Source organism: Pogoniulus pusillus, chromosome 30 (assembly GCF_015220805.1).
Source record: "Pogoniulus pusillus isolate bPogPus1 chromosome 30, bPogPus1.pri, whole genome shotgun sequence".
Classification (NCBI taxonomy): Eukaryota; Metazoa; Chordata; class Aves; order Piciformes; family Lybiidae; genus Pogoniulus; species Pogoniulus pusillus.
The window spans coordinates 16394852-16421757 of NC_087293.1; the positions used below are offsets into that span (position 1 = coordinate 16394852).

Sequence of the window (26906 nt, forward strand, 5' to 3'; positions counted from 1 at the left end):
CAAGGGAAAGTAACCTGATCTAGCTATTGATTTAGAAGTTACAGGTTCTGGTTGCTACTGAGCAATTCATCCTCAGAGCAGTAACAGTGGTATGAGATCTCAGCTGCCATTCCTCCAGCAAAGGAAAGGCCAAACGCAGCAAGCTGTGCCCTGGCTGCAACGAACCAATCATCTTGTGGAGCAGGAGGCCATTTCCCTTCCCAAAGAGCACACAGAGATCCAGGATCTTGGGGATGTCGAACAGGAAGTTATTGTAAATGATTTCTCCAAAGACAGAGGGAGTGATAAAGTGATCCTGCAAAGAAAAACAGAGGAATTCAAAGGCTACTCCAGATCTTTCCCTGAGAGAACTCCAGCATGATAATGGCACTAATTACAATTCTAATTAGCTTGAGCAGGGCAGCTTTAGATTGGAGATTAAGAAGACATTCTTGGCAGTGAGGGTGGTGAGACACTGAAACAGGTTGCCCTGAGATGTGGTGGAGGCCTCAACCCCGGAGACATTCAAGGTCAGGCTTGATGTGGCCCTGGAGTAACCTGATCTGGTTGGAGACCATGGAATTGTCTTGGTTGGAAAGGCCCAAATGTCCCTGCTGACTGCAGAGGGGTTGGACAAGATGACTTTTCAGAGTGCATTGGGTTGAAAGGGGACCCTATGACTTTATCCACCTGTAGAAACACCTCCCTGAAGTGTGGTAAGGATTTTGTTTCACAGAAGGCAGTAACTCTGCTCACATTTGTCCTGCAGAGCCCTACAGCCCCACATTCCCAGCTCCTGCTCACTGTCACCAGCTGTGCAGGTCACAGCATTCACCCCACCAGCCTCACACTGCTCACAGGGTCAGGCTGCACCATGAAGGGATCCAACCCACCTAGAAAGGCAAACAAAAAGCTCCCTACAGTTCATTCTGCTCCCGGACTGGCTCAAGACATAGCCAGCTGAGCTGGAGATGGCTGCATCAGTGACAAGTAGGCAGAAATCCCAGAGATTGGAAGCCCAAAGCTGAGAGGCCAGGCTGAAGAGCTGGGGCTGTTCAGCCTGGAGAAGAGAAGGGTCCAGGGAGGCCTTCTGGTGGCCTTTTAGTACTGAAAACTGTGGACAGATTTTGAGCAGAGTCTGTCGTGCTAGGACAAGGGGGGGTGGTTTGGAACTATAAGAGGGAGATTGAGTGGAAAGAAGGGTGAAATGTTTGACACTGAGGGTGCTGAGAGCCTGGCCCAGGGCACCCAGAGAGATAGGAGATGTCCCACATCTGGAACCCTTCCAGGTCAGTCTGTTTGAGGCTCTGAGCAACCTGCTCTGGTTGCAGCTGTCCCTGCTGACTGCAGGGTGCTGGACTGGATAATCCTTACAGGTCCCTTCCAACCCAACCCACTCTGTGGCTCCACATGCTGCAGCTCTATGCCCTGACTGCTAGAACACCCTGTCAAAACCCTCAAGCCACAGCACTGAAGAATTCCTTCTGAAGTTCTAGAGGACAAAGATTCCATTGCCTTTGACACTGAGAAACAAACAAGCCAAAAGGTGATTTTGGATGCTCAGAAGGCAGATTTGCCTGTGACAGCAAATGTTTTCAGTCCCAGTGAAAGGCAGCACACATTTCCCTGCTACAGCAGAGGGCCAGGGCTTTAGGCTGGCCAGGTTGAGTTTCTAGAACTCCTGCTGCCTGCCTGCATGACAACAGCCTATTCATTCTCTTCAAATTACTCAACTATAAAATGGGTTTGAACGCTTGTCTGCCTCACTGGAGTGGTGAGATTTAATCAGATCCTGGAATGAAAGACACCATAGAGGTGTCTGAGTACTTCTGCTGAAGTGGTGCCAGCTGCAGGCTCCAGCATTCCTTCTACCTGTTCCTGTCCCAGACCTCCAACTCCCACTCCAAAAGTCCTGAATGACAGCATTGTGACAACGAAGAGAATCAATTCATCACTAAATAACACATCAGGGACCAATGAGAGTATCAAGAGAGCAATTGCCAACACACAAGGTGCCTCCCTCATCCTGCCCAAAGGCCTCGTGAAAATTCCAGGGCTCCTGATGGGAGCTGCACTCCCACAATTAGGGCTTGGCTTTCAATTAGGGTGCCAAGAAAACAGTAATTGAGAGCCAGTTCGTTGTGTGCCCAAAACTTGGGGAAAGTTCAAGGAGAGCCAAGTATCAGCACAGATCACTGCATGGCACAGAGGAAGAGGCACTGAGGGAGGGAATGCTCAGCTGCTGGCAGCCTGAAGAGTCCTACAGCAGCCTAGGTTGGAAGGGACCTCAGAGCTCATCTCCTCCAAGCTCCCTGCCGTGCCCAGGGATGCCTCTCAACCAGACTTGGGTGCTCAAGCCCTCATCCAGTCTGACCTGAAACACCTCCAGGCAGGAGGCAGCCACAGCCTCTCTGGGCAACCCCTTCCAGAGTCTCACCACCCTCATGCTGAAGAACTTCTTCCTGAGCTCCAGTCTAACCCTGCTCTCCCTCAGCTTCAACCCATTCCCCCTTGGCCTAGCTCCAGACATCCTCATGAAAATCCCCTCTGCACACACAGCTGTACAAAGGCCCAACTGGCTCTGTCCTCTCTCCCAGCCATTATCACACCACCACACGTGGCTAACCTGCCATTATTTAGCTGGCTGCCTGGATCTCCTTCCTAGGAAATCAGTGCATAGCCCAGATATTTCAGCTCTGAGTGGCTACCATCTGCACAGGGAGAAACAGGCTGATAAACATGCCCAGTGAGCGAACGCAGCCGGGCACGCCGGCAAGAAACCTGACTGACCTCCCCAGCTGTCTTGATGCCCAAGATACACAGCCTGGGGCACCTGCAAGGCAGGGAAACGTTTACCTTGGACTCCTTGTGCGTGGACATCCTGAGGAAGGTCAGGAAGACACTCTGGTGAAGGCGTTTCTGCAGCTCATTCACCTCTGGGGGGCAATCCAGCCAGGCATCGAACTTGCGCGGGGCAAGGCACAGGTAGGAGTCCAGACACTTCTGAAGTGTCTCATCAAATATCACCTTGCACAAGGAAAGAGAGGAGAGGGAATGCCACAGCCACCCAGGTGCACTTGTGGGCAGCTTGTGGGAAGGCTCTGCAAATGGATCTGGCCTGGTTGGATCGACAGGATGAGGTCCATGGGATAAGACTCAACAAGACCAAGGGCTGAGCCCTCCACTCAGATCAAAACAACCCCAAACAATACTCCCAGCTTGGGGCAGAGAGGCTGGAAAGCAGCTCTCTGGAAAAGAATTTGGGGCTGCTGGTGGAGGGTTGAACAGGAGCCAGCCTGTGTCCAGGTGGCCAAGAAGGCCACCAGCATCCTGGCCTGGATCAGCAATAGTGTGGCCAGCAGGAGTAGGGCAGTGATGGTGCCCCCATTCTGGGCACTGGGGAGGCCACAGCTTGAGCACTGGGGTCAGTTCCGGGCATCACAGCATGGAAAAGACACTGAGGGGCTGGGGGGTGTCCAGAGAAGAGCAGTGAGGCTGGGGAGGAGTTCGGAGAGCATCGTATGAAGAGCAGCTGAGGGAGCTGGGGGTGTTCAGTCTGGAGAAGAGGAGGCTGAGGGGAGGCCTCATTGCTCTCTACAGCTCCCTGAAAGGAGGCTGGAGTGAGGCTGGGGTGGGTCTCTTCTCCCAAGTAACCAGGGGCAGGATGAGAGGAAATGGGCTAAAGATGTGCCAGGGGAGGGGCAGGTTGAAGATTAGGAAAAATTTCTTTCCTGAGTGTGGTGAGAGGTTGGCAGAGGCTGCCCAGGGAGGTGGTGGAGTCACAACCCTGGAGGTGTTCAGGAAGCTGCAGATGTGGTGCTTCAGGATAGAGTTTAGTGGTCATGGTAGGACTCCATCATCTTGAAGGTCTTTCACAACCCTGATGATTCCAGGATTGTGAGATACAAACAGTCTCTTCAAATCCACACTGGAAAATCCAGAGGGAAATTTGACTTTGCACTCTAAGGTGCAGTAATCAAAATCCAAATGCCTGACAAATGACCTAAAGAGCCATAAACACCTCTGTGCCATGATGAGCATATCTAAGGCTTCATGGAAAGGATTCCAAGCTGGTGGCTCCACCAAGCACCTAGGCTGCTCCTGCTTTTTCATCAGTGTCCACAAACCAATCCTTACCTGGCACCAAAACTTCTCATGGGGCAAAGCAAGAAGCCAGCTGAGGTCATCTGCGATGAATTTTGCGCGCTCCAGGAACTCTTCCACCAAAGCAGGGTCTCTGGTAGCAGGTGGAGGTCTGTACAGCACAAAAGACCGATCTGCTTTGATTTCTGGGTGCTGCAGAAAGCCAAAATACTGTCTTAAAACTAGAGAGCAGGGGAGAGGAACACCCAGTTACCATGTGCTCTGCTCACTGACTGCCAGGAAGGCCAAACTCACACTGACACATCTGACATTCAGGTCCCTGGTAACTTCCCATTCTGTGAGCTCTCAAGGCAGCAGAGCAGTGGCTTTGCATCTTTATTTATCAGCAAGCTCTCCAGACCTTCAGAATTTGGTAGATGTTGTTCCTTGCAGTCTCTTAACCAGAAGACTTGCAAAGCAGTCCTCCCACACCTTCCAAACAGCAACAGCTTCGTGCCATGCCTCTGAAACATGGCCTGCACCCTCTCTTTTTCCCTCCCAACTGGTTCTTGTACAACATCCCATGGAGCCACACCGATGTGACCACCAAAGAGAGAGATGAAACATGTCACTCAAACCACCACACCTCCCCAAGGGTTACTCAACAGGCTTTGCCCAAATGCTGAGGAGCCCATGTGTATGTATGCCCAGGGTAAACCTGCTCATGAGCCAGTGGCATGAAGAGCAGGTCACAGAATGCCAGCACAGCAGGCTTGAAAGGGACCTCTGGAGATCAGCCAGTCTAAGCCCCCTGCTAAAGCAGGGCACCCACAGCAGCTTGCCCAGGGTCACAATGGCCAGAGGAGGTTGGAAGCTCTCCAGAAAAGGAGACCCCACAACCTCTCTGGACAGCCTGCTCCAGGCCTCCAGCACCCTCACACCAAACAACTCTCTCCTGCTGTTCAGACAGAACCTCCTGGGTTCCAGTTTGTCCCCACTGTCCCTTGTCCTGTCCCTTGGCACCACTGAGAAGAGTCTGGCCCCATCCTCTTGCCCCCTGACCTTCAGCTACTGATCAGACCCCCAGTGCACTGAAACACAAAGCAAATGCCTTTGCCAGGCAAGCCAATCACATTTCATCACAACCTGGCTCAAAGGGCACTTTAGCCCAGGCCTCACGGGAAGAGAATCATTCATTAAAGGTCCTGTTTGGCTTTAAGGACAAACACAGCTCACCAGTGCTGGTAAAGTTCTCAGCTTCCCTGTCCTGGGATCTTTCTCTGTCAGCTGGAGCTCATCCAGGGGCAATGCTGGCATGGTGATGACTTGCTCCTGTCTTCAGCACACAGAAACACAAAAGCAGCACAGGACACATTTCACAAGGTCAGTCAACCAAAATCAGAACAAAAGAGGCTTCAGCCTCACTATAACACACACAGCAGCTGGAAACACATTTCTGCCAAGCTATTTATACACCACCCAAACATCAAACCTCGAGGGAACACCCCAGAGCCAGCTGCTCAGGAGAAACCTGTAATGTGGTGCTGTGCCTTCATCCCTGCTCCTCAATGTGGCTTAACCACAGCCAGCAGCTAAGCCTCCCAGAGCCACTTGTTAGTGCCCACCTACAGTGGGATGGGGGAGAGAGTGTGAGAAAAAAATTAAGACACTTGGCTTGAGATAAAGGCAGCTCAACAGCAGGCACAAGGAGAAAAAAGCACAACAATCATAGAATCCTAGAATGGCTCAGGTTATAGGGGACCTTAGAGAGCATCTACTCCAACCTCCCTGCCATGGGCAGGGATCCCAGGCTCACAGCATGTCAGGGGTTGGAAGGGATCCAAAGAGATTACTAAGTCCAACCCCCTGCCAGAGCAGGACCATCCAATCTATCTCAGGTCACACAGGAACACATCCAGACAGGCCTGGGAAGGCTCCAGAGAAGGAGACTCCACAGCCTCTCTGGGCAGCCTGTGCCAGGGCTCTGGGACCCTTTCAGTAAAGAAGTTGCCTCTTGTGTTGAGCTGGAACCTCCTGTGCTGCAGCTTCCATTCAGTGCTCCTTGTCCCACCACAGGGAGCATGTGAGAAGGGAACCTCTCAACTGCACTTGGGTGCCCAAGGCCTCATCCATCCTGGCTTTGATGACCTTAAAGCTCCCTTCCAACCCAAACCATTCTATGTCTGTACGAATCCCTGCAGCTGAACAAAACTGACTCAGAAGGGAGATCAGAGTTTAGACAGCAAGCAAAAAAAAAAAGTCCCATGTTCAGCTCCAGGGAATCTGTCTCCTTTGAATTCAGGCAGGAATGGTGTCATCTAGTATTTTTAAGCTCAATTAAAACAAAAGATTCAAGTAGGGCAATGCCAATAGGCACAGGTCAGAGAGCTTGAAATCATGATGTCTTCCCAAGGGAATTTAAAGCTTAGAGAATTGAGAAGAGAGTTTTCAAAACATTCATGGCAATTTCTCTGGAAAAATAAAATGACAAAAGCAACTCAAACCTTTCCAGCAGAACAAGCCAAGCTGTTTCCCAGCTCTTGTCATCTGTTTTATCTGGCTTGTAAAACCTCTAGAGTCATTCTGAAAGCTGCACACAGAAGAGTGTGTTTGCAACAAGGAAAAACATGTCAACTGTCTCATTTCAAGCCTGCCAAGCATCAAAACCTCCAGGCCAAGTTAAAACAGCTCGGAAGAGCCTAGCCCCTGGCCAAAAGCTTATTCATCTGGAGAAGGGAATAAAGGCCAGTGTAGAATATCCTCATCACAGAGAATCATTCCCCAGAACTCTTATGCTTTTGCATCCAAGAGCTGTGGTCTAAGCTACAGGATTCATTTGCCATACTCTGTGACTTTGGGCACACTGCAGGAGCCAAACAGTGAACCAGAGAAACTTATTTTCACAGCATCAGAAGTGCCTCTGCCCTGCACCTCTGACTGCCTGCTGGGGTGCCCAGAGGAGGGGACACCTGGGCTGACATAGTCACTGGTGAGCACCCATGGCAGCACAGGAAGAGTGCCAGGATGCAGCCCCACAGCAGTAGCTGTGGATGTGCTGCTAGAGAGCCTGCGGAGGCCAGGCAGCCCTCTGTGCTTGATCCACTTTGACAGCACCAGCCCTGCTCCTGCACCCCAAGCTCCTCACAGAGTCCCAGCATGGCAGATGTTGGAAGGGACCTCCGGAGATCATTCAACTCCCCTGCTAAAGCAGGGGTACCCACAACAGCTTGCCCAGGATCACAACGTCCAGGTAGGTTTGGAATCTCTCCAGAGAAGGAAACTCCACAGCCTCTCTGGGCAGCCTGCTCCAGGGCTCCAGCTGTCCAATAGCAGCACTCTCTCTGTACACCCTACTGTGTCCACGCCGGGCACCAAACCGAGCTCTGCCCGCACCTCCTTCACCCTGTTGTCCCCATAGGCCACCCAGTCTCCCGTCACCGCCACCCCACCAGGCCCAGCCACTATCCTGCTGCTCCAAACACTCCCACAGCCCCAGGCGCCCTTGTTCCCCCGCCCCGGACACCCTCTCAGCCACCACCACAGCTACAGGCCCTGCAACCGCCCCCAGCCTCAGCAACCCCCAGCCGCCACCACAGCCCCAGGCCCCGCTGTGCATCCCCCGGACCAGCACTCCGGTGGGCGCTACTGCCAACCCCACGTCCTGCGGCCTTCTCGCTCCAGCCATGCAGGCTCCACAGCCTGCTCCAGCCGCTCTCTTCAGCCCACAGCGGCTAAGCCAAGCCTCGCTGCACTCTAAGCCGCCCCACCCCTGCCCTTACCCAGCTCAGGCCCTGCCACCCTGCTCCAGCCACGTTACCCCGGCCAGCCGCACGCACTGCCTGCGCCAGCCCCGCCGCGCCCGAGCCCCGGTGAGCGGGCAGCCACGTCCCGGCCGCACCACGGTCCCGGCGGCACCACGGTCCCGGCCGCACCACGGTCCCGGCCGCACCACGTCCCGGCGGCACCACGGTCCCGGCGGCACCACGGTCCCGGCCGCACCACGGTCCCGGCGGCACCACGTCCCGGCCGCACCACGTCCCGGCGGCCACACGGCGCTTCCGCGGCCACACGGCGCTTCCGCGGCCACACGGCGCTTCCGGCGCTGAGCGGAACCGGGCGGCCCCGCCCCGTGCCGCTGCTGGGTCCTGCTGCCCGCCCGCGGCACCGGCCGGGCTCCTGCGGCCCGGTCTGCTCTCGAAGGGACCGCACCGGGGTTCTTAGGGACGGGAGCGGGAGCCACCAAAGAGGCTCCGGCTGTGCGTTCGTCACTAGGTACAGGCACAGCGCTGTGCCGCCGGGCGCTGGCTTGTCATTTGGGAGGAAAGTAGTTAATATCCACGTTGTTTAATAAAAGAACTTATTAACAGACGGGGGGTGACACCCGGGCGGGGTCCCGGTGGGGACACCCAGGCCCGGAGTCCTCGGGGCCCGCTCCTTGGTGCCCTCGGTGCCCGTTAGGGACATCGCAGTGAGTCACGGCTTGGCGCTGCAGCCGCAGCTGAGTGATTGTACAGGCAGCAGGGCTAGGAAGGACGGCTCGGGTTGGTCACACTTAGGCCGTGTGGAAGCGCCAGGAATGGGGCATGACAGACGGACACAGGGGGAATGGACACATCCAACCGTCACCAGCTCGGGTGCTCTGAAGCGCCTGAGTTCTGCGTCCTGAGCACAGAGCACTGCTCTAAAGCCTGGGCCAGAGCCCAGGTCTAGACGGCGAAGCAGTCCTAAATAGAAACCACGCGAGGCCTGTCATGTGCTCCGCAGGAATGGGGCTGCAACGAGGCTCCAGATCCCCATCCCCAGGCCAAGCCCTGGCAGATGCTGTCACCCTGCAGGAGAAGAGCAGGGAGCAGAGGGTCCTACAGCGCCACAGAGAAGCCAGCCGCTCACTGCTGCTCCCCAGCCACGTCCTGGCCAACATCTCACACACCAGGTACACGTCCTCCCTGGCAGAAGGGCATGGATGGGCTACTACTGATTTACACCTTAAATGTCACAAGGAGCTGTCCAGAGCCTGCCATTTTCACCATTCCTTTGGCACACCCTTTGAAGGACTACTTTTTACCCCAAAGTCCTAATTTCTGTTTCTCAACCATCGAGACACGATCCAGGCCCTCAGCTTGCAGCCCTGCCACCAACAAACCTGCCAGAACCAGGCCCTAGCAGCAATGTCAGACCCCAGCTTTGCTCAGATCGTTCAGCAGAGGACCACAGTTGGCAGCTGAAACACGATTCTCTCACACAGGCATCTGCTTATTCTCCCTCCTTTGCCAGCCTCCCTCCAGAGAAGTGCTGGCAAGGCTCCGAGTGACTCAGTGGGCTTCAGATCTGTCCTCGAGCTGGTTTGAATCACTCTTCCTCTTTCTAGGGTGTTTTTTAGTTACCTGCCTGGTTGTGAAAGGCCCATTTGACTTCTGAAAGCACACCTGAAAATCTGGTGATACTATGGATGTATAACACAGATCACAGATTGCATTGGGTACGAAGGGACCCTCAAAGTGCATCTTATTCAGCCCCTCCTGCACTTAGCAGGGGCACCTCCAACAGGCTGCACAGGGCCACAGCAAGGCTGATCTTGAATGTCTCAAGGGACAAGGATTCAACCACATCCCTGAGCAGCCTGTGCCAGTGTTTCACCACTGATATTGTGAAGAAACTCCTCCAGCCTAAATCTCCCCTGCTCCAGTTTCAAACCTTTGCCCCTTGTCCTACCCCCACAGGCCCCTCTTGAACAGTCCCTCCCCAGTCTTCCAGTAGGTCCCTTTCAGAAATTGAAATGCAGCTCTAAGGTCTCCCTGGAGCCTTCTCCAGAATAACCTAACCAAGTTAGATCAATGCATGTACACAGTTAATTCACACCAATTAATCTGGCAAATCACAATTACATCCATTCCCCTGTGTACAACACACCAGAGATCTTTAACACCTCATGAATCTTACTAGGAATGCCAGCTTCCAACCCTGGCAGCACAGAGATCTGAGGCCTCTCTTTGGCAGGTAAAGTGGAGCATTAAGGACAGCTTGCAGGCTCTGCTGAAGAATCCCTCTCCCAAGGTTTGATCCTTAGCTCTTTGAACCTACTGATCAGATGCAAAGTGAAGGACTTGTCCCAACACAAGCTTATACAAAAGAGGTTATATGAACAGGATCTTTCCCTAGGGTGATTCATGAGCAGGAGGAAGCTGCTGAGCACTGAGTGTAACAGTGCAGAGGACCAGATGTCCCAAGCCAAAGCCTAGCAGCACTGTCAGGGTTGGACAGACACATACCAGTGATTTCCTTGACTCTATTGGTGTGGAAATAACGTCTCTGACTCGGCTGGTGCTGAGACAAAAGCAGACCTTGAATTTCAAGAGGAGGACTGAAACACTGGAGTGACCCCAGGAACTGGAGGTCAGTGCTTGCCCTGGCAGTCTGTCACCATCACTGCCATAAGGAATCCTGCTTCCAGAACAGCACCCAGGTTTCCCTGCCATTTTTTCCAGCTCCCCCTCAGAGTCCCAAACAATGTTCTGGGGGCTGGTTACAATGTCTGCTTCACCTCTGAGCAGCTGCAGAAGACAGCTGTTTGTCTCCTACCAGCATGGAGTCTCAGTGGTTACTGGGGCAGGGACCCTCTTCAAATACTGTGGCAAATTCTGCTGTTCCCAGCCTGGACCTATTGGAACGAGTCTAGAGGAGAGGCACAAAAATGATCCAAGGGCTGGAGCACTTCTGCTATGAGGACAGGCTGAGGGAGCTGGGCTTGTTCAGCCTGGAGAAGAGAAGGCTCTGGAAGGACTTTAGAGCTGCCTTCCAATACCTGAAAGGATCCTGAAGGAAGGCTGCAGAGGGACTTTTCCCGAGGGTGTCTAGAGGCAGGCCAAGGGGGAATGGTTTGAAGCTGAGACAGAGCAGGGTTAGAGCTTAGGAAGAATTTCTTCAGAATAAGGGTGGTGAGAGTCTGAAAAGGGTTGCCCAGAGAGTCTGTGGATGCCTCCTTCCTGGAGGTGTTGAAGGCCAGGTTAGATGAGGCCTTGAGCAGCCAGGTCTAGTTGAGAGGTGTCCCTGGGCATGGCAAGGAGGTTGGAGTAGATGATCTCTGAGGTCCTAACCTCCCAACCTAAGCCAGTCTAGGATTATGTGATCCTTCCTCACACACAGACCAAGCAATGCTGGCCATGCCCTCCTGTTCTCCAGAAGGCCATCAGAGAGCAGTGGAAGACAGCAGGCTGCCCAGGTGCTGCTTGCAGACACACGAAACCCTGAAGGACCATCACTTCCAAAGACAATCCATCTGTGCAGATGTGGTGCTGAGGGACATGACTTAGTGGCACCCTGGCAGTGCTGAGTTAACATCTGGACTCAATGACCTCAAAGGTCTTTCCCAACCAAAGTGCTTTTATGATTCTATCCTTAAAAACCATTTTCCAGGCAGGGTTGTTGTAGCAACGCAGCACACGACACAGCTTAGAGTGGTGTCCGTTAGCCTCTCCAAAGAGGAGACATGCTCAGCAGAAAATGCTTTGAACATTTCACTTATTTTTAGCTCACTGGGCAAACAATATGGATTAGTCTCTTTAAAGTATCAGAAAGTAACATAAGCAGACATAAACCAAGACTTCCAAACATGGTTAGTGGCTGGGGGCGGTGATTTTAAAGGTCTTTTCCAACCTAAACAAGTCTGTGATTCCATGAACCTCCTGCCAGCACTGAGCTGCTGGTGTACCTTCCACATCCCAGAATCTCAGCACAGTGGGCTTGGAAGGGATCTCTGGAGATCACCCAATCCAACATCTCTGCTAAAGCAGGGCACACACAGCAACTTGCCCAGGGTTGCAGTGGCCAGGAGGGGTTGGAAGCTCTCCAGAGTAGGAGACTCCACAACCTCTCTGGGCAGCCTGCTCCAGACCTCCAGCACCCTCACACTAAACAACTTTCTCCTCCTCTTCAGATGAAACCTCCTGGGTTCCAGTTTGTGCCCATTGCCCCTTGTCCTGTCCCTGGGCACCTCTGACAAGAGTCTGGCGCCATCCTCTTGCCCCCAGCCATTTAGCTCTTGCTGAGCATTGCTCAGATTCCCTCTTAGGCTGCTTTTCAGGCTCAGCACCTCCAGGTCTCTCAGCCTTTCCTCCTCAGAGAGATGCTCCAGGCCCCTATTCTTGATGCCTGCAGCTTTTGCTGGGTCTTTATGTGCCAACAAGCTCCTCTGCCCCCACAAAGGTAGGCACTCCAGACAGCTGTGCTCGCACCCACAAACACTGCTCCCAAAGCTGTCTTCAGGATTTGCTGTTCCACACAACTTGTTCTCAGAGTCCCTCAGATCTCTGTATTTGATCAGTCCTGCAATCACCACCTGGACATGGAGAGATCCCCATCGTGCCAGCTCTTACAGAACCAGCACTTGGTGTGTTTGTTGTTTCTCAGACACATCTGACCTTACCATCAGTTTTCATCATAACACAACAGTCCAGAGAGTCCCAGTCTGGTTGTTTGGATGACAAAGTGAAGTGTACTAAAGCTGGTGATGGGGGCAGGGATGGACCTGACACCCATCTGGCTTTGCCATTTCTTGCTATGCTCAGAGCAGAGCACTCCAGGATTCCATCCCACAAGGTAAGCCCTCAGTTCTGGCCATGGTGAGAAGGTAGTTTGAGGAACCAGGATGGGGTGACCCAGAACAGGATATGTCAGTGTCTACCACGATCACATGCAGATCTTAGACATGTCCTTGCTGAACACAGCAAGGGCACTTCCCTGGAAGTGTTTAAAAAGGGACTGGATGTGGCACCTGGTGCCAGGGTTTAGTTGACTAGATGGTGTTGAGTGATAGGTTGCACTTGATGATCTCAAAGGTCTTTTCCAGCCTGACTAATTCTGTGATTCTGTAAATCAAATGACATTTGGCTTGTGGCTGCAGAATATCCTCCCACGTCAGGCAGCTCTTCCCACGAGAAATCAACCAGTAACTCAAAGAGCAAAGGAGGTTTGGGAAGGACCTGTTGGATCTCCACTCTGTTGTCAGCTGTAGGTGGCAACTGCATCAGGGTGAGGCAGCTCTGGTAAGGGCGGCCCAGAGCCTCACGACTGGAGCTGTTGGAGCTGCGCTCTCATGTTTCAGCCTGGACTCCTCCTGGCCACCCGATACTTGTTTTCTCTCACACTAACAGCGCCCTTGCTCTTAAGGGAGGTGTTGACCGCTATGTTTACCCCCTGAAGTTTCACATAGAACAACTGCAGCTCTTCTCAACGTTCAGGGTTTGGGGCTAAACAAATGATTTCAAGATCCTTACCTAATTAAAAACAAACAAACAAACAAACCAACCCAAACCAGACCAGGATTACCCTGTAATTTTTCTCCAGTCACATCTAAAGTTTGTCTCCCTGCATTAAAAGTGACCAGAGTTGCATGCCTAATTCCAGAAAAGGCTTCAGCAGAGCTTTCTGTAACAGCACCAACATCTTCCCCTGTCTGGAGATGTCTTTTCTGTCAGACCTGCTCCAGTCTGGGAGTCTGCAGTCGTCTGAAGAGCAGCAAATACACCCACATTTCTCTCTTCTGCTATCACTTCCAACTGATGAGCTCCCAGCGAGCAGCAGAGATTGTGGTTAGTACTTCCCAATTGTGCCACCTTGTACCTTCCACTATGAAATTTCCTCCCATTTCCAGCCTGCTGGCACTCTGTGTGTGGCCCTTTCAGCCACACAGAAGTTCCCTCTGCGCTGCTGCTGCCTCCCATCCTGATGTCATCAGCAAATGCCATCAGCTCACTCCTACCTTTTGTTCCATGGCCTCTCTGAAAAATATTGTGCAAGACCAAAAGAACAGCAGGCACACCCTGCTGGGCCAGCCCAGGTGCCTGTGCCCCAGCTTTGGGTCTGAGAGAACTCAGAGATGCTCTTTTGGGAGAGCACCTGAGCCTCTTTCTGCTTTCTCCCTTTGCCCTCTCTGTGCATCCCCACACAGATGGCAGAATCCCAGCATGGGATTCCACAGAATCCCATGGTGGCACTTGAAAGGGACCTCTGGAGATCATCCAGTCCAACTCCCCATCTCAAGCAGATATTGAACAGCACTAGTCCCAGTGCAGACCCTTGGGGGACACCACTTGTCACCCGTCTCCATCTGGAGTCATTTAACATGGGGCCATACCAAACATTTGTTGAGAAAGAGACTGGAACATGCAAAATGGTGAAACTCAGGACATCAGAAAGCCTCCATGCAAGGTGTTTAGCTGTATTGGTAAAGACAATGCCAAAGCAGACAACTGGTGTCACTGCAGTAAGCAGCTGGAAGCACACAGCTCTTCCTGCCACCAGGATGGCACTCTGGCTAGCTCCCCCTTGTTAAAGAACAGATGGAGCAGGCAGCAGGTTCTGCTGAGCATTCAGCATCCAGCATTCAGCTTCCTGAAGTAGGTCACACTTGATCTCTGTCCAGGCATACTGCAAAAGACAACCATTTAAACAGGGGCTCTTGGAAATTCATATTCTGCTTGCTAAGGCTGTCAGCACACAGCCTCTTTAGACACAGCCACACTCGCTGGGCAGTTTTTCCCTGCTTTTGGGCACAAACAGGCCAGGAATCCTGTTTTTCTCCTTCAGTTACCTGTATTCCTTCCAAAATTCCTCTGGAGGTACATATTGACTTTCAGATCACATTTGCATTCAGATGGTGGCTTGCTGTTGGACAAAAAAAAGATCCCTTTAGAGGGGCTGATTAACTTCTTTCCAAATGCTTACTGTCTCTGGCCCGGGGACTGAAACAGGAACACAACTCAGTGCATGGCTTGTGTCCGAGTTTAAAGAGATGGGGTTCTGCATTTCACATTGTTCTCTCCCAACGTTAATACTCCTTCTAGCTTAAACCTGCCTTAATGACAGCCTGAAGTCCATCTGCCACAATGACTGGCCTTGGACTCAGAGGGAGAGTCCTGTGGCTAATTTAAGGAGTGCATTTTATAGCCAAGCGTTTCATGGCAGATCAAGGCGAACACGAGGAGCAGGTGAAAAATCTCTCTCAGAAGCACAACCTGACCTACATAGAGCATCTAAAATCAAAGATAGGTATAAAAAGAAAGCACTGACGACCCATCACAGTTGCAACAAAACCCAGCTAGGAATCCTGCTGCTGAAAAGGAACTCGGTGGCACAAGGCTTAGCTAAAGCTTCATTTTGGAGGCTGCAATGCCTCCTGCCAACACCGCCCTGCTCCCCCTGACACTGCTGCCGTTTGCCTCTCAAGCTTTCTGGTGCCTTTCTGTTGTTTAATGCTTCCATCCCTTTTATCACTCCTCTCTCAGTCTCTGTGTGTGTTTTGGCCGTCATGCCTCATGTTGCCTCCCTGCTCTGCATTACCTCATGTCCTAGGAGCTGCAAGCTGCACAAGCTGTCTCGGCTGGTTCTTCTCCTGAGGGCATGGGGCCACAGGGCTTCTCACAGCTGAGCTGGATGGCACCAGAGGGGGAAACCATCGGCCAGAAGGCTCTATGCACACAAGTGGCTTTTATAGCCAGACAGGGTGTTCCCTCCAAGGGACACATGGGCTTTGCAGGGCTCCCCTGTAGGATCCAGGGGCGCAGGGTGCGGGCAGAGCTCCCTCGGCTCTCCCTCAGTACGCAGCCTTCCTGCACCTGCCTCGCAGGCAGGCTGAGGTGGCCGCAAGGCCTTCTCCGGTGCCGTCGTGCGGCACCTGCCGCTCAGGGCCTCGGCCAGCTGCGGGCTGTTAGGCGCTCCCACGGGGCTATAGAAAGAGGCTGGGGCGAGCTCCTCTCCTCCGCCGGGAGCCCGCGGCAGAGTCGCCTGCCAGGTTCGGGCCCGGCGGACGCGGCCCCCCCCCGGGCGCCCTCCCGCAGCGCCCTCAGCGCGGGGCGGGCAGGGCAGGGCAGGGCAGGGCAGGGCAGCGCGCGGGGCGGGCAGCGCGCGGGGCGGCGGCGGAGGGCGGGAGCGGCGCGCGCGCGGCCACGCCCCGCGGGGAGCGGAGGGAGGCGGTGCCGAGCGCGCGCCTGTCCCCGCCGTGCCCGCGCGCCGTGCGGCCGCCATGTTGTTGTGGCTGTGAGAGCGGCGCAGGCAGCTCGGAGCCGCGGCGAGCCCGGCCCAGGCAGGAGGCCGCGCCCCGGGAGGGGGTGTGGGGGGCTCCGCGCCATGCCCTGCCCCACGGTGAGGAGCCGCTGCAGGCGTCCGGGCTGGCCCCGGTGTCTTTGCTGGGGGCGCAGAGGTGGGCCGGCCTGCCGGGCCGGGGCCCGCGGGAGGAGGAGTGCGGCCGGGCTGTCAGCTGCGGGGCCGGGGCCCGGAGGAGCGGGAGTGCGGCCGGGCTGTCAGCTGCGGGGCCGGGGCCCGGGGGAGCGGGAGTGCGGCCGGGCTGTCAGCTGCGGGGCCGGGGCCCAGGGGAGCGGGAGGGCGGCCGGGCTGTCAGCTGCGGGGCCGGGGCCCGGAGGAGCGGGAGTGCGGCCGGGCTGTCAGCTGCGGGGCCGGGGCCCGGGGGAGCGGGAGGGCGGCCGGGCTGTCAGCTGCGGGGCCGGGGCCCGGAGGAGCGGGAGGGCGGCCGGGCTGTCAGCTGCGGGGCCGGGGCCCAGAGGAGCGGGAGGGCGGCCGGGCTGTCAGCTGCGGGGCCGGGGCCCAGAGGAGCGGGAGGGCGGCCGGGCTGTCAGCTGCGGGGCCGGGGCCCGCGGGAGGAGGAGGGCGGCCGGGCTGTCAGCTGCGGGGCCGGGGCCCAGGGGAGCGGGAGGGCGGCCGGGCTGTCAGCTGCGGGGCCGGGGCCCAGAGGAGCGGGAGTGCGGCCGGGCTGTCAGCTGCGGGGCCGGGGCCCAGAGGAGCGGGAGGGCGGCCGGGCTGTCAGCTGCGGGGCCGGGGCCCGGAGGAGCGGGAGGGCGGCCGGGCTGTCAGCTGCGGGGCCGGGGCCCGCAGGAGGAGGAGGGCGGCCGGGCTGTCAGCTGCGGGGCCGGGGCCCAGGGGAGCGGGAGGGCGGCCGGGCTGTCAGCTGCGGGGCCGGGGCCCGCAGGAGCGGGAGGGCGGCCGGGCTGTCAGCTGCGGGGCCGGGGCCTGGCACGCCCCCTCGGCCCGCCGGAGTGAGGGGCGGCGGCGGCGGGGGGGATCTGCCGCCGGCTCCTTGTGCTCTGCCTCGCTGCGCTCAGAAGCGAGAGGAGGCGGCGGCGGGCTGGGGCTCTTGGCCGGCACCGCGGCCTCTGCCGCCTCCTCCTCCCCGGGCGAGCAGGGATGCCGGACTGGGCGACGGCACTGGCCTGCCGCGGAGTGAGGGCACGTCCCTTGGCGACAGGGCTGCGAGCCGGGGAAGGGAGGGCTGGCCGCTGAGCGTGGCCGTGGTCCGGCGGGCCTTACCCGGCGTCAGTCGCTTCCCTTCCCGTCCCGCGGAGGTGGTCGTCTCCTTGGTGCCCGTGGAAACGAGCTGAAGGATCGCCTCATGCCGCTGGCAGCGGTGCTCGGCTTCTGCTCTGGCCGTGGTGTCAGAGGTGTTCAGCTGTCTTGTGCAAGGGGCCAAAACCTCACATTCCCTTTGAGTGGAACTTGTTAAGGCTTTTTGTTTCTGTGGGTTTGGGGCTTTAATTGTGCCTCTTTCCCGTGTTCCTCTTGACAGTCCTGTTCTTTTGATGGTATCTGAGCAGATGTTGCCCTTTGCTGGTAAGTAGTGTTTTGTCCCTCACCCCTGTGCCTCTCTTCTACACGGAGTTTTAGTTCTTGCACTGAAGTTGTTCCCTTTCTTGAGGGGAATGTTGCTTTATCAACCGGTGAGAGACTTTGTGTTCTTCCGCATGTCTCTGTCTAGGAAACTGATTTCTTTCCATTTCGTTCCCTCTTTCCTCACCGAAAAGTATCAGCTTGTAGCTCTTGCAGACTTCAAGGCTGATAGGCACTCATCTGGTGTGTGCTTCATCTGCTTGTTTTCTTGTGTGATGAGGCCAGGTAACCATGTGCAAGTAAGGCTTTGTTTTAGAGGAAGAGAGCTTGTCCAGTGAATCACGTTGGGTAGTGCAGTGTGGTTATACACTTGGGCTTTACTGCGAGTAGAAAGCTGTGTTTAGATGCCTAGGTGAGCCCTTTGGGAGGGGACAGTGGTGTGGCTGAAGGAACTGCAGCAGGTTTCTTGTAATACCAGTCAATTGAGGTGTCTCTTGTCTGTTACTAAAATCAGGTTTTTTTTGGTGCAGATGGAGGAGGTTTTATGGAGGGGTCCTTGTAGATAGCGAGGGAAGGAGGCTTACATCTGATACCTGCATTGCTTCAGCTGCTATTGATTGCAGTGGGTTTGGGGATAGGAAAAGTGCTTTCACAGCACAGGAAATGCTGTGAGTTGTGTTGAAACTTCGTGCAGATGAATACGGGTGGGGCATGGGATGTTGAACTGCTACAGTGACAAGTGTGTCTGTGTGCTTGCTTTGGAGCTTGGGGAAGGGCAAATGTGCAGAAAGAGCTACCTTGATCAGTGGTGAGGGTTTTGAATGATTGCACTAAAGGTGCTCTTGTCATGGCTCAAGTTGTAGGAGTGATATATTGAGTGAAGCTGAGTTCTCCTCCTGGCAGTGCTATAGGTATCACTCCAAGATCTTAATACTTGAGTAACTGTCTGTGCTAGAAGTTATTAAAGTATCAGTGTTACCCTGCTTGAGCAACCTACTGTGCAACCCCCAGATGATAGCAGGTAGGTGGAATAGGTCAACTTGATTAGCTGTCATTTGTTCTTTTCCACAAAAATAGCTATCCACAGCTGGAGGAGCTGGAAGTGGAGCATGTCCAACCTCCTGAAGATAGAGGATACAGTATTTTCTCTCAGCTCGTTCCACCTACATGCAGCCCAGGATGGTGGAGAGAAGTATGTTGTCAGCCTCTCAAAAGTAGGTGGAACATGGCTGTGCAGTGCTCTGCTGGCAATTAACCTGTGAAAAAGAAGTAACTGAGAGAAGGCTGTTGTTAGGCTGCTGGAGTAATGGACAGGGCTGCAGCAAGGGAGAAGGAATTGTCACTGGAGTGAACTGGAGGAGCCAGGTTAGCATCCAGCTGAAGGTGTGAGATCTTTTCACCTGCAGAGTTCAAGGAGATGTGATGGCTGTTCCTGCTCTGGTAGCTTCCTACTGGAATGTGTAACTGGATGTAATGAGATAGGACTCTTCTACTTGATATGGATGGTGCCTTCCAGAGCATGTGACTCACTATCAAATAGTGTGAACCAGAATGAAAAGTCCACATGCTTGAATGTGCTCTTGTTTGGTGGTTGCTCTCATTGCCTGAATCAGGCTAATATTATAATTAATACAAGTTGCTTCTTCCAGAATGAGCTTCCAAGTAATAAATTGTCAAAGTCTTCATGTGCAGTTGTTCTGCTTTTGTCTCTAGCTTGAAGAGCTGGTAAAGATCCACTCCATGTGGGGTTTTAACTCTGAGAAGTGACCTCTGATTTGTAATTTCACCTTCTTAGGTATTGGTGCCATAACTTCCCCATGCTGCCAGGAGATGTTCAGGAGTATCCTTAGTGCTCAGTCCATGCAGTAATCCTTGTGCATTAGCTGGATTGGTAAAATCTAACTCTGGTGCTTCACAGTCTCGTGGTGACAGTGGCTTGAATGAAAGACCTAGAAGTGAAGCTGGTGCTACTTCAGGAGTTTGAAATGCTGCCTTTGCTGATACTTGCTGTGCCTGGTGAAGTATTGAAGACCTCATCCCCCAACACATTGCATCTTTTACCTTGGATGAGTTAATCCTAAATGTTGAATGGCTGGTGTATGGGTCAACTTCTTGTCTGCTGCTTTTGGGATGGGCAGCACCATTTGATGGCAACTGCTCTTATTCAGAGTGTAATCAATAAACAGCCAAGATTTTGTCCCCTCACTCTGGGTTGAGCCATTCAAGGGTTGACAGAATGTGCTTCTAACATTAGAAATCTAATTGTAAGCTGGAGTGAGTAGCCCAGACCTGTTCTTCCCCTGGTCTGATTAATGGTTTCTGGCAGTGGTGTGGAGGAGGTGAACACCAGCTGGTTGTAGAGACTCCAGGAGGTAATGTTTTATCCCATAAGGAAGGCCTCCAGTCATGCCCTTCTGGTCAGAGCTAGAGGGAGAAACAGCCAGTAGTTGCAGGGTGGAAGAGGCTTGGAAGGGCAGTGCCACATCATACAAGGTGAGGTGGGGAGGAAGAGCCGAGTGAAAGGCTTTCTGGAATGTTAATTGGGGTGGATAGGCTATTTCTGGAGTCACTGATGTCTATCAGAAAGCCTTGATTTGAAAGGCTTAGTTTAAAATGTGGTTGCTGGTTCCTAGCCTTGGTTGATTGTCTCAAACACCTCTGACTTTAGAGTTTAGAAAGTAGCAGATGGATTGACACATGCAGGTGACTGCAAGCTAAGCTGCTAACTGGAAGTATGTTAACTGCAGGGTCTCCTTGCTGGGGGCAACAGAGTACTTCAGGAGCTGCTTCCTCTTTAAGGATGCTAAAGCTGGAAATAATTGTTTCTGTTGAAGCATTAGAACTGTTGCCTGCTGTGAAGCCTGAGCTTAGCTTGTGGAATCATCCTGTCACCCATGGAAGCAGCTTGAAGCTAGAATGAAATTAGGAACTTTGGTCCCTTGCTGCTTGGGAAGAGCTGGGCTTTTAGAAGGGCAGTCAGAACACACCACCCCCCTGACTGGAGTGTGTTTATAGCGAGAGCTGTAATGGGGAGTGCTCAAACCTTGGGTCTTCTGAGGCTGGATGACAAGGCAAGCTGCCATGGGCCTCTGAGCTGCTGGAGCATGGCCTAGATAGAAGAGAGTGAATATCCATGTGGTAGAGATGTGTTCTGCTGCTTGAACTTTGATATCTAACTCTTTGATGTTGATCTCGAGCTGTATGTTCTGTGATCCCCTCTGTTTGATCCTAGTCTAGTCACTCCCATGTGTTCTGCAGTGATGGTTGCCTTAGGCTGGGACAGGGCTTCTCCACAGTGCTTTAAAATAAGAAGCTGTGGTTGCTTTTCAGTTTACAGATGCAATCAATTTTAATTACTTTCCTGCAGGCTGGAAGCGATCCCCGAGTAGCCTGGGCTGAACAGCCTACCCATGGGATCCTGTGATGTGGAAGCAGGACCTAGGGCCTTGGGTTCCTGAGTTGGTGCAGTTCTGCAGGTGCATGGATCTACAGTTGCAGGCAGTTGTTAAACTCAGGGCTGAGCATACTGCTGAGCATACTGAGGGGATGTTGGATCTTTTGAGTGGCTTTCTTTTGGTTTGATACCAGGACTGAAGTTCTTTGCTGGGACTGTGTCTAGTCCCAATGAAGCAATATCTCTCCTCTCAGTCCTGCTTCGGTTAGATGGGAAAAGGACTGGAAAAGAGTTTCAGCTGAGCTTTCTACTTTTAAAGGAAACTTATTACCTGTGTATGCTTTTCCATGCTGTGAGTATGGTATCCCCCCAGATAAGACTTCTACCAAAGGCTCTTTCCTACTGGTTTGAGTGTGGAAAGATTTTCCTCAGGCAAAAGCAGTGAGAAGCTATACATCATGCTTCAGCAGAGTTCTGGCAATAAAATAGCTTTAAATGGGTATCTTGAGAGGGGGTGCCTGTGTGATACATGTCCAATAGCCCCTTTACTTCTGATTGTTCTGGTGTTCAGAGGTTCAGTTCCTAGAATATATAGTCAGCATGGGCACAAATAACACACTTGGAGTTGGTTTTGTGGAGGCAGACTGCTGCATTGCTGTAATTAAGTCTTTGTAGTTTTTCTTTCAAATTCTGGAGTTTCATGCACTGCTGTAGACATTATTTATAGAAGCACTCTTAGAACAGTTCTCTGTTGCCCTTTTGTGGGCCTCATTTGCTTCTCCAACTTTGGGACTGGAAAGTAGGGCTATATTCAAAGCATTAATTCTGTAGCACTACCTGAAGGGACAGAGCTCCAGGAAGAAGTAAAAATAGTTCCTCTTTCCCTCTGCCTTTAAAGAGGGCTTTGACTTCTGTATCAGCTGGAAAGGGGGTAGGCTCTTAACAGACCCAGACCGTTGCCTGCTTTCTCCAGCTGTGGAGGGGAGGTACTAGGAGGAGCTGCCCCCAGCCACCGGTGAGGCAAGGACAGGAATGCCTGTCTGCGTGCTGGAAGGCTTGGGTTAAAGTGAGTCCAGGAAGACAAGATGCACTTGGTTGCTTGTCTGACTGCCCTTAGGAGCAAAGGCAGGGCTTGCCTGCAGGGTGTTTGCTGTCTCCCTAGCTCACCTCTGACAGCAGCCGTTCCTGAAGGGGCGGTGTGGATCATGAGCCTTCCAAGTGCTGGGACTATGACTCCTCAGCTTCTGAGGTTTGTTCTGGACAAGTAGGATTTTTATTTTAGGGAGATTTCCGTACAGCTGGTACAGAATTCCAGAAAGCAGATGGAAACCCAGATTTTTCCTTAAGTCTTTGGCAGCTTCAGTTTAGTACCTCACAGGCCAATGGTAGGCTACTAGAATTTGGATTTCAGTTTAGTTGCTAGAAATTATAGTTGAAGCTGAAGGGTTGAGCAAGACCCAAAGCTGGATGAAAGAATGGGTAACAAAGACTGAGTGCCTAGGGAGAGTTGGAACAATTTATTTGCACCTACTCCAACTGCTCATGACTGCAGAGTCTTAACCCTTAACATCTTACAGTAGATGTAAGATAACTTTCAGAGCTTTTGAAGTGAAGCTTCAGTTTTGTTGTACAGAGATGTTAGAATCATCCAGTCAGCATCAGTGTTAGGTGGTTACTAAGCACTGTCTCACCATTCTTTAGCTACCACTACATGCTTTCAAGATGAGTTTAAGTGTGAAGCTGCTCAAATTGTTGCAGTTAGACTGAGAATTGTTGGAAAGTGGATTCCTCTCTGGTAGTTAGAAGTGGAACAGCAGCCTGACTCCTTATTTACTCTGCAGATAGATCAGGGAAGGCAGTAAGGTAGCTGCTGTGCCTGTCTGATTTCATCTTTTGTAGCTGTAATTGACCTAAATGTGTCCCTGTGAAGGCTTTGCTTACTGTATTGCTATCTGTAAGCTTGTAATTGCTGGCATTGAAACCTAAACCAGAGATAAAATGAGATGCTGTGAAGTTGTGCTGTAGGTAATTATGCTGTTTGGTGCATCCTTGATAGGGTCTTTGCTTTGAGACATTTACAGACCTAGGTTTAGATTTCTTTTAGCTGAAAACTCTCCCTGGTTTTACTTGCCTCCACCTTTCAGTGTCTTCTGTAATGTTCAAACCTGCTATTACCAAAGCTGACTTCCACTGTGCTGTGGGTTTTCTGTAGCTTTTAAAGTACTGCTCTATCAACTGATGAAGAACAGAGCCAAAATGGGAGGCTGAGAGGAAAACTCATAGAGCAGCTTTGCTTGAAAATTTATGTGAGAACCTTGCTGTGTTCATGCTGCGTTCAGGGCTTGCTGTGCTGACAGAGGCAGAAACCTTTCCCGAGTGATGTGGCTACTTAGGTTTTGTTTGTATTGTTCACTTTGAGGTTGTCTTTCTTCCGTTACCTCTGAGAACAAATGTTACTGTAACGTAGACGTTGCTGAACGGCTGAGGTGAGAAGATGTCTAGCAGATGGCATTTCTAGGCTATTTTGATTTTCCTGTGATAAATGGAACTGGAAGTAGGTGAAGTGGACTTGATACAAACTTGCAAGCTTGTGGCCTCTACCTGTGGACCTTTTACTTCTTTCCATCTAAGCGCTGTGCATGGATGAGCTTTTCATCAAATTAGTGGTTAGTCCTTATCAAGCAAGAGCTCATCTTCACAATTCAGTGTTCCTGTTGTATGAGGCTTGGTGGGCTGTGACTGGCCATGACTCTAGCTGAGAACTGAGATTCTCCATTTTCTCTGGTAGCAGGAATTTGCTGTGAACAGGGCTTTATATTCTGGTTGGATACCCATCGTAATTAAATGACCATCTTTGTCTATGTTCAGTGAACCTTTCTTTGAGTAACTTCCAAAGGAATGCACCTTTTTTGCTCTTTGAGAAAAATCTTGAGCTCTGAGGAAAAAGGAGGAAGATGGAAGAAGGTAAATATTTTGAAGTCTGGTAGGCTTTCCCTGATGGATTACGATCAAGGCATGGTTGTTTGCTAATGCAGAATACAATAGCTTGCTTGTTTTCTTTTACTCTGGACTGGAATCTCTTAATCCCTTCGGACTCAAGCATGAGTATCACATGATTTGGAGGTGTTTGGTTAGCGTATTTCTCTGCTGCAGAGCATCCCTCTGCATAACAGATGAGTAAACTGAGGCTGCAGAGAAGCCACATGGAAATTTTCAGCTAGGGAGAATCTTGGTGAAGAGGTTAAGACTTTGATGCTGGCAAAACCAAGGGAAAGTGTTTTGGTCAGACTTCAAAAGGAGATCACATTAATGTTCTGAAACTCCTAGTTTGCTAAAAGGGGCTACATCTTCAGTGTACCAGTGATACACCTGGATGTTCAGGCTATCTACAAACACTCAAACCATGTTTTCCATGTATGGAAACTTCCTTGCAGGAGAACTAGTGGCAGAGCTAATCTCAGGCCTGTCTTTCAGAGTCTGTGAGCATGTGGACATCAGTGCATATATGGCAGTGTAAGTAATACTTGTTAAGGGCCTCATGTTGCACCAGGGGAGGTTTAGGTTGGAGATTAGAAGATGCTTCTACACGGAAATGGTTCTCAAAGACTGGAACAGGCTCCCCAGGGAGGTGGTTGAATCCCTGTCCCTAGAGGGGTTTTGAAAGATGCAGAGACGTGATGCGGGGGGCTGTGACTTAGTACCAGGCTTGGTGGAATTAGAGAGTGGTGGACTCAGACTTAAAGGTCTTTTCCAACTGAAACTATTCTGTGATTTTGAAGAAAGAACAATTGACAGCTAATTTCAGAAGATAACTTCTTGTATAGCTGCAGGATGCTGTCAGTGTGGCTGGTCACTGTCATGTTGCTTTTCCCCCGATCTGATTCTGCAGGCATTAGGGGCTAGAACCAGTATGTCTTCCACAGGTTGGACTGGGATTTTTGCTTTAAAATGGCAGGATGAACGTGGATAACTAACAAGAGAGCTGCTAAACACTGGTCTAGTGAGAGGGCCTGACAAGGTGAGCATCTTGTTGGGGTTTTCTAAAATAGACCAGGAGTCCCTAAAATGCTGAAGTGTGGTTGTGAGCTGAGGATAAAACCTCCAGTGGGTCAGATGATGCTGGTGCTGCTTTTGCAGGATTTGGGATGTTAAGTGCAAGGTTGCTTTGCTTGGAGTAGCTGGAGCCTGCTGCTTCTTGAGCTTTTTTCACTTGCATTGAAAGAAATGCAGAAGTAATTGGGGAGCTCTACTCGTGGTGGCTCTATACTTAGCTCATTACTCCAAGCAAATTACCTTTGGCTTCTCGAGTGTCGACTGGTAGGCTGGCTTAGGAGCTGTGTAGCTTTGGATTACTAGGTCACTCTAACTCCTCTGCAGTGTTTTTGTTGCACAGACTTCTTGCTATGACCTCTGGAAAGGCTGGTGTACTGAACGGTGGAGGGCTCTAAGGATGTGCATTGCTTGATTTGCCAAGAAACAATGCCAAACCTGTTGTAAGCAAGTTGCAGTAGGAAGTAATCTTGAAACCTGCCTGATGTGATGCTCACCTGTGGAGAGTGGTTAGGTTTGTGACTGTCACTGCTCTGAGTGGGTGTGGTGTTCACACCCACCCAGGAAGACTCAGGCAGGGGAGCTGTGGCCGCTGGGTGACAGGGTTTTTTGCTTGATTTGACAAGTGCAAGCTCGGTGTAAGAAGGACAACCAGAGTGATTTCTTGTTATTTTTTTTAAGATTAGCTCTTTTACCAAGCTGTTTGAGCAGGGTGTGAGTTGAGATGCTCCTGTCCCTTCTAGGGTCACGCCCAGAGCAGTGCCATCAAAGTTAGTAGTGCTGTTGCATCATCCCTCAGCCAGCCACCTTCTCATTCAGCACTGAAGTATGAGACTTTTCCTCTTGCATAAGACAAGTTGATTGGCTCTGGCTGGCGAGGGAACGGTTTGGCAGCTCGCTGCAGAGTAAGCTGCGCGTTGCTGTGCCTTGTAGCTCGTTTTTCTGAACGTTACTGTTTCAAGCTCTTGTCCAGCTTTCTGAACGGCCTTAGCTGCATGTGCAGCTGCTGAGGCTGGACTGCTGCTCCCACAAAGGTGCTGATTGTCTGGCTAGCCCTTGCTGAATGCAGTTCCTTTGCTCCTACACCTGAATTGCTCAGCAGTCAAACTAGAGACCTGCTAGTGCTAAGCCTCCTGTACTCAAACATATTTTAACATCCCCCAAACTGCAATATGGCTTTGTCTACCTCATCTTTCAATTTATACATAACTCTTGTGACTGGTTTCTCTGGTTCTTCCAACAGTTTGTAGTCTCCTCATGTCTACACATCTGAAGAATGGCTGTCAGGATGGAGCCAGTCTCAGTGATGCCTGGTGATAGGATGTGGGGCAGTGGATTGGAAACTCAGACACAGGGAATTCCATCTCGACATGAGAACGTTTTTTACTGTGAGGGTGACAGAGCTCTAGAGTTGTCTTAAGTGACTTATGTAATGAAAAAGGCAAGAGACTTAAGATCTTTGTGCAAGAACTACTATGTCAGAAGTAAGCAGGTAGGCTGTGGAGAAAGGCCCAATGCCAAAAAACCCTCCAAAAACTGATTTATGTGCTTGAACTGCACAATTTTTATACAGACATTTGCCAAGACAGAGAATTCCTGGAACAACTCTGAATTTGTAGGCTGACTTTGGAGTGTAGTAGCTGCTTCTGCAGATGTGGGGAGCACTCAAGTGTGTAGGTAGGTTGGAGAGTCTCAGTGTGTGTTCCTGGTAAGATTTTTGAGGAGTCCAGCAGTGTTGCCATGAAGCACACTTGGGGCACAGGATGTGTTTTGCTGCTTCTGAAAG

The 26906-nt window shown here is 52.1% G+C and overlaps 2 protein-coding genes across 13 annotated transcripts in view; one reads left to right on the forward strand and one right to left on the reverse strand.

The window, feature by feature from the left end:
- ASCC2 (activating signal cointegrator 1 complex subunit 2) overlaps positions 1 to 15911 on the reverse strand; it is a 32011-nt gene extending 16100 nt beyond the window's left edge. The window contains exons 1-5 of one of the 5 annotated variants that reach the window (XM_064168347.1): positions 15400 to 15911; positions 5299 to 5398; positions 4117 to 4275; positions 2836 to 3006; positions 166 to 295 (exon numbers count right to left, since the gene is read on the reverse strand). In XM_064168347.1, the coding sequence (XP_064024417.1) occupies positions 166 to 295; positions 2836 to 3006; positions 4117 to 4275; positions 5299 to 5398; positions 15400 to 15404 (565 nt within the window). In that variant the 5' untranslated portion in view covers positions 15405 to 15911. Of the gene's footprint in view, positions 1 to 165; positions 296 to 2835; positions 3007 to 4116; positions 4276 to 5298; positions 5399 to 7841; positions 8003 to 15399 lie in introns of those variants that run through there. The other 4 variants (XM_064168351.1, XM_064168349.1, XM_064168350.1 and 1 more) reach the window with 4 other exon arrangements.
- Positions 15912 to 16046: 135 nt separating this feature from the next.
- Positions 16047 to 26906, forward strand: part of MTMR3 (myotubularin related protein 3) — a 72679-nt gene continuing 61819 nt past the window's right edge. For 3 of the 8 annotated variants that reach the window (XM_064168886.1, XM_064168883.1, XM_064168889.1), the window contains exon 1: positions 16048 to 16200. Coding sequence is in view for 5 of the 8 variants with exons in the window: in XM_064168883.1 (XP_064024953.1) it covers positions 16186 to 16200 (15 nt within the window). In the remaining 3 variants the exon portion in view is untranslated. Of the gene's footprint in view, positions 16201 to 17635; positions 17680 to 26906 lie in introns of all 8 variants that reach the window. The other 5 variants (XM_064168887.1, XM_064168888.1, XM_064168884.1 and 2 more) reach the window with 3 other exon arrangements.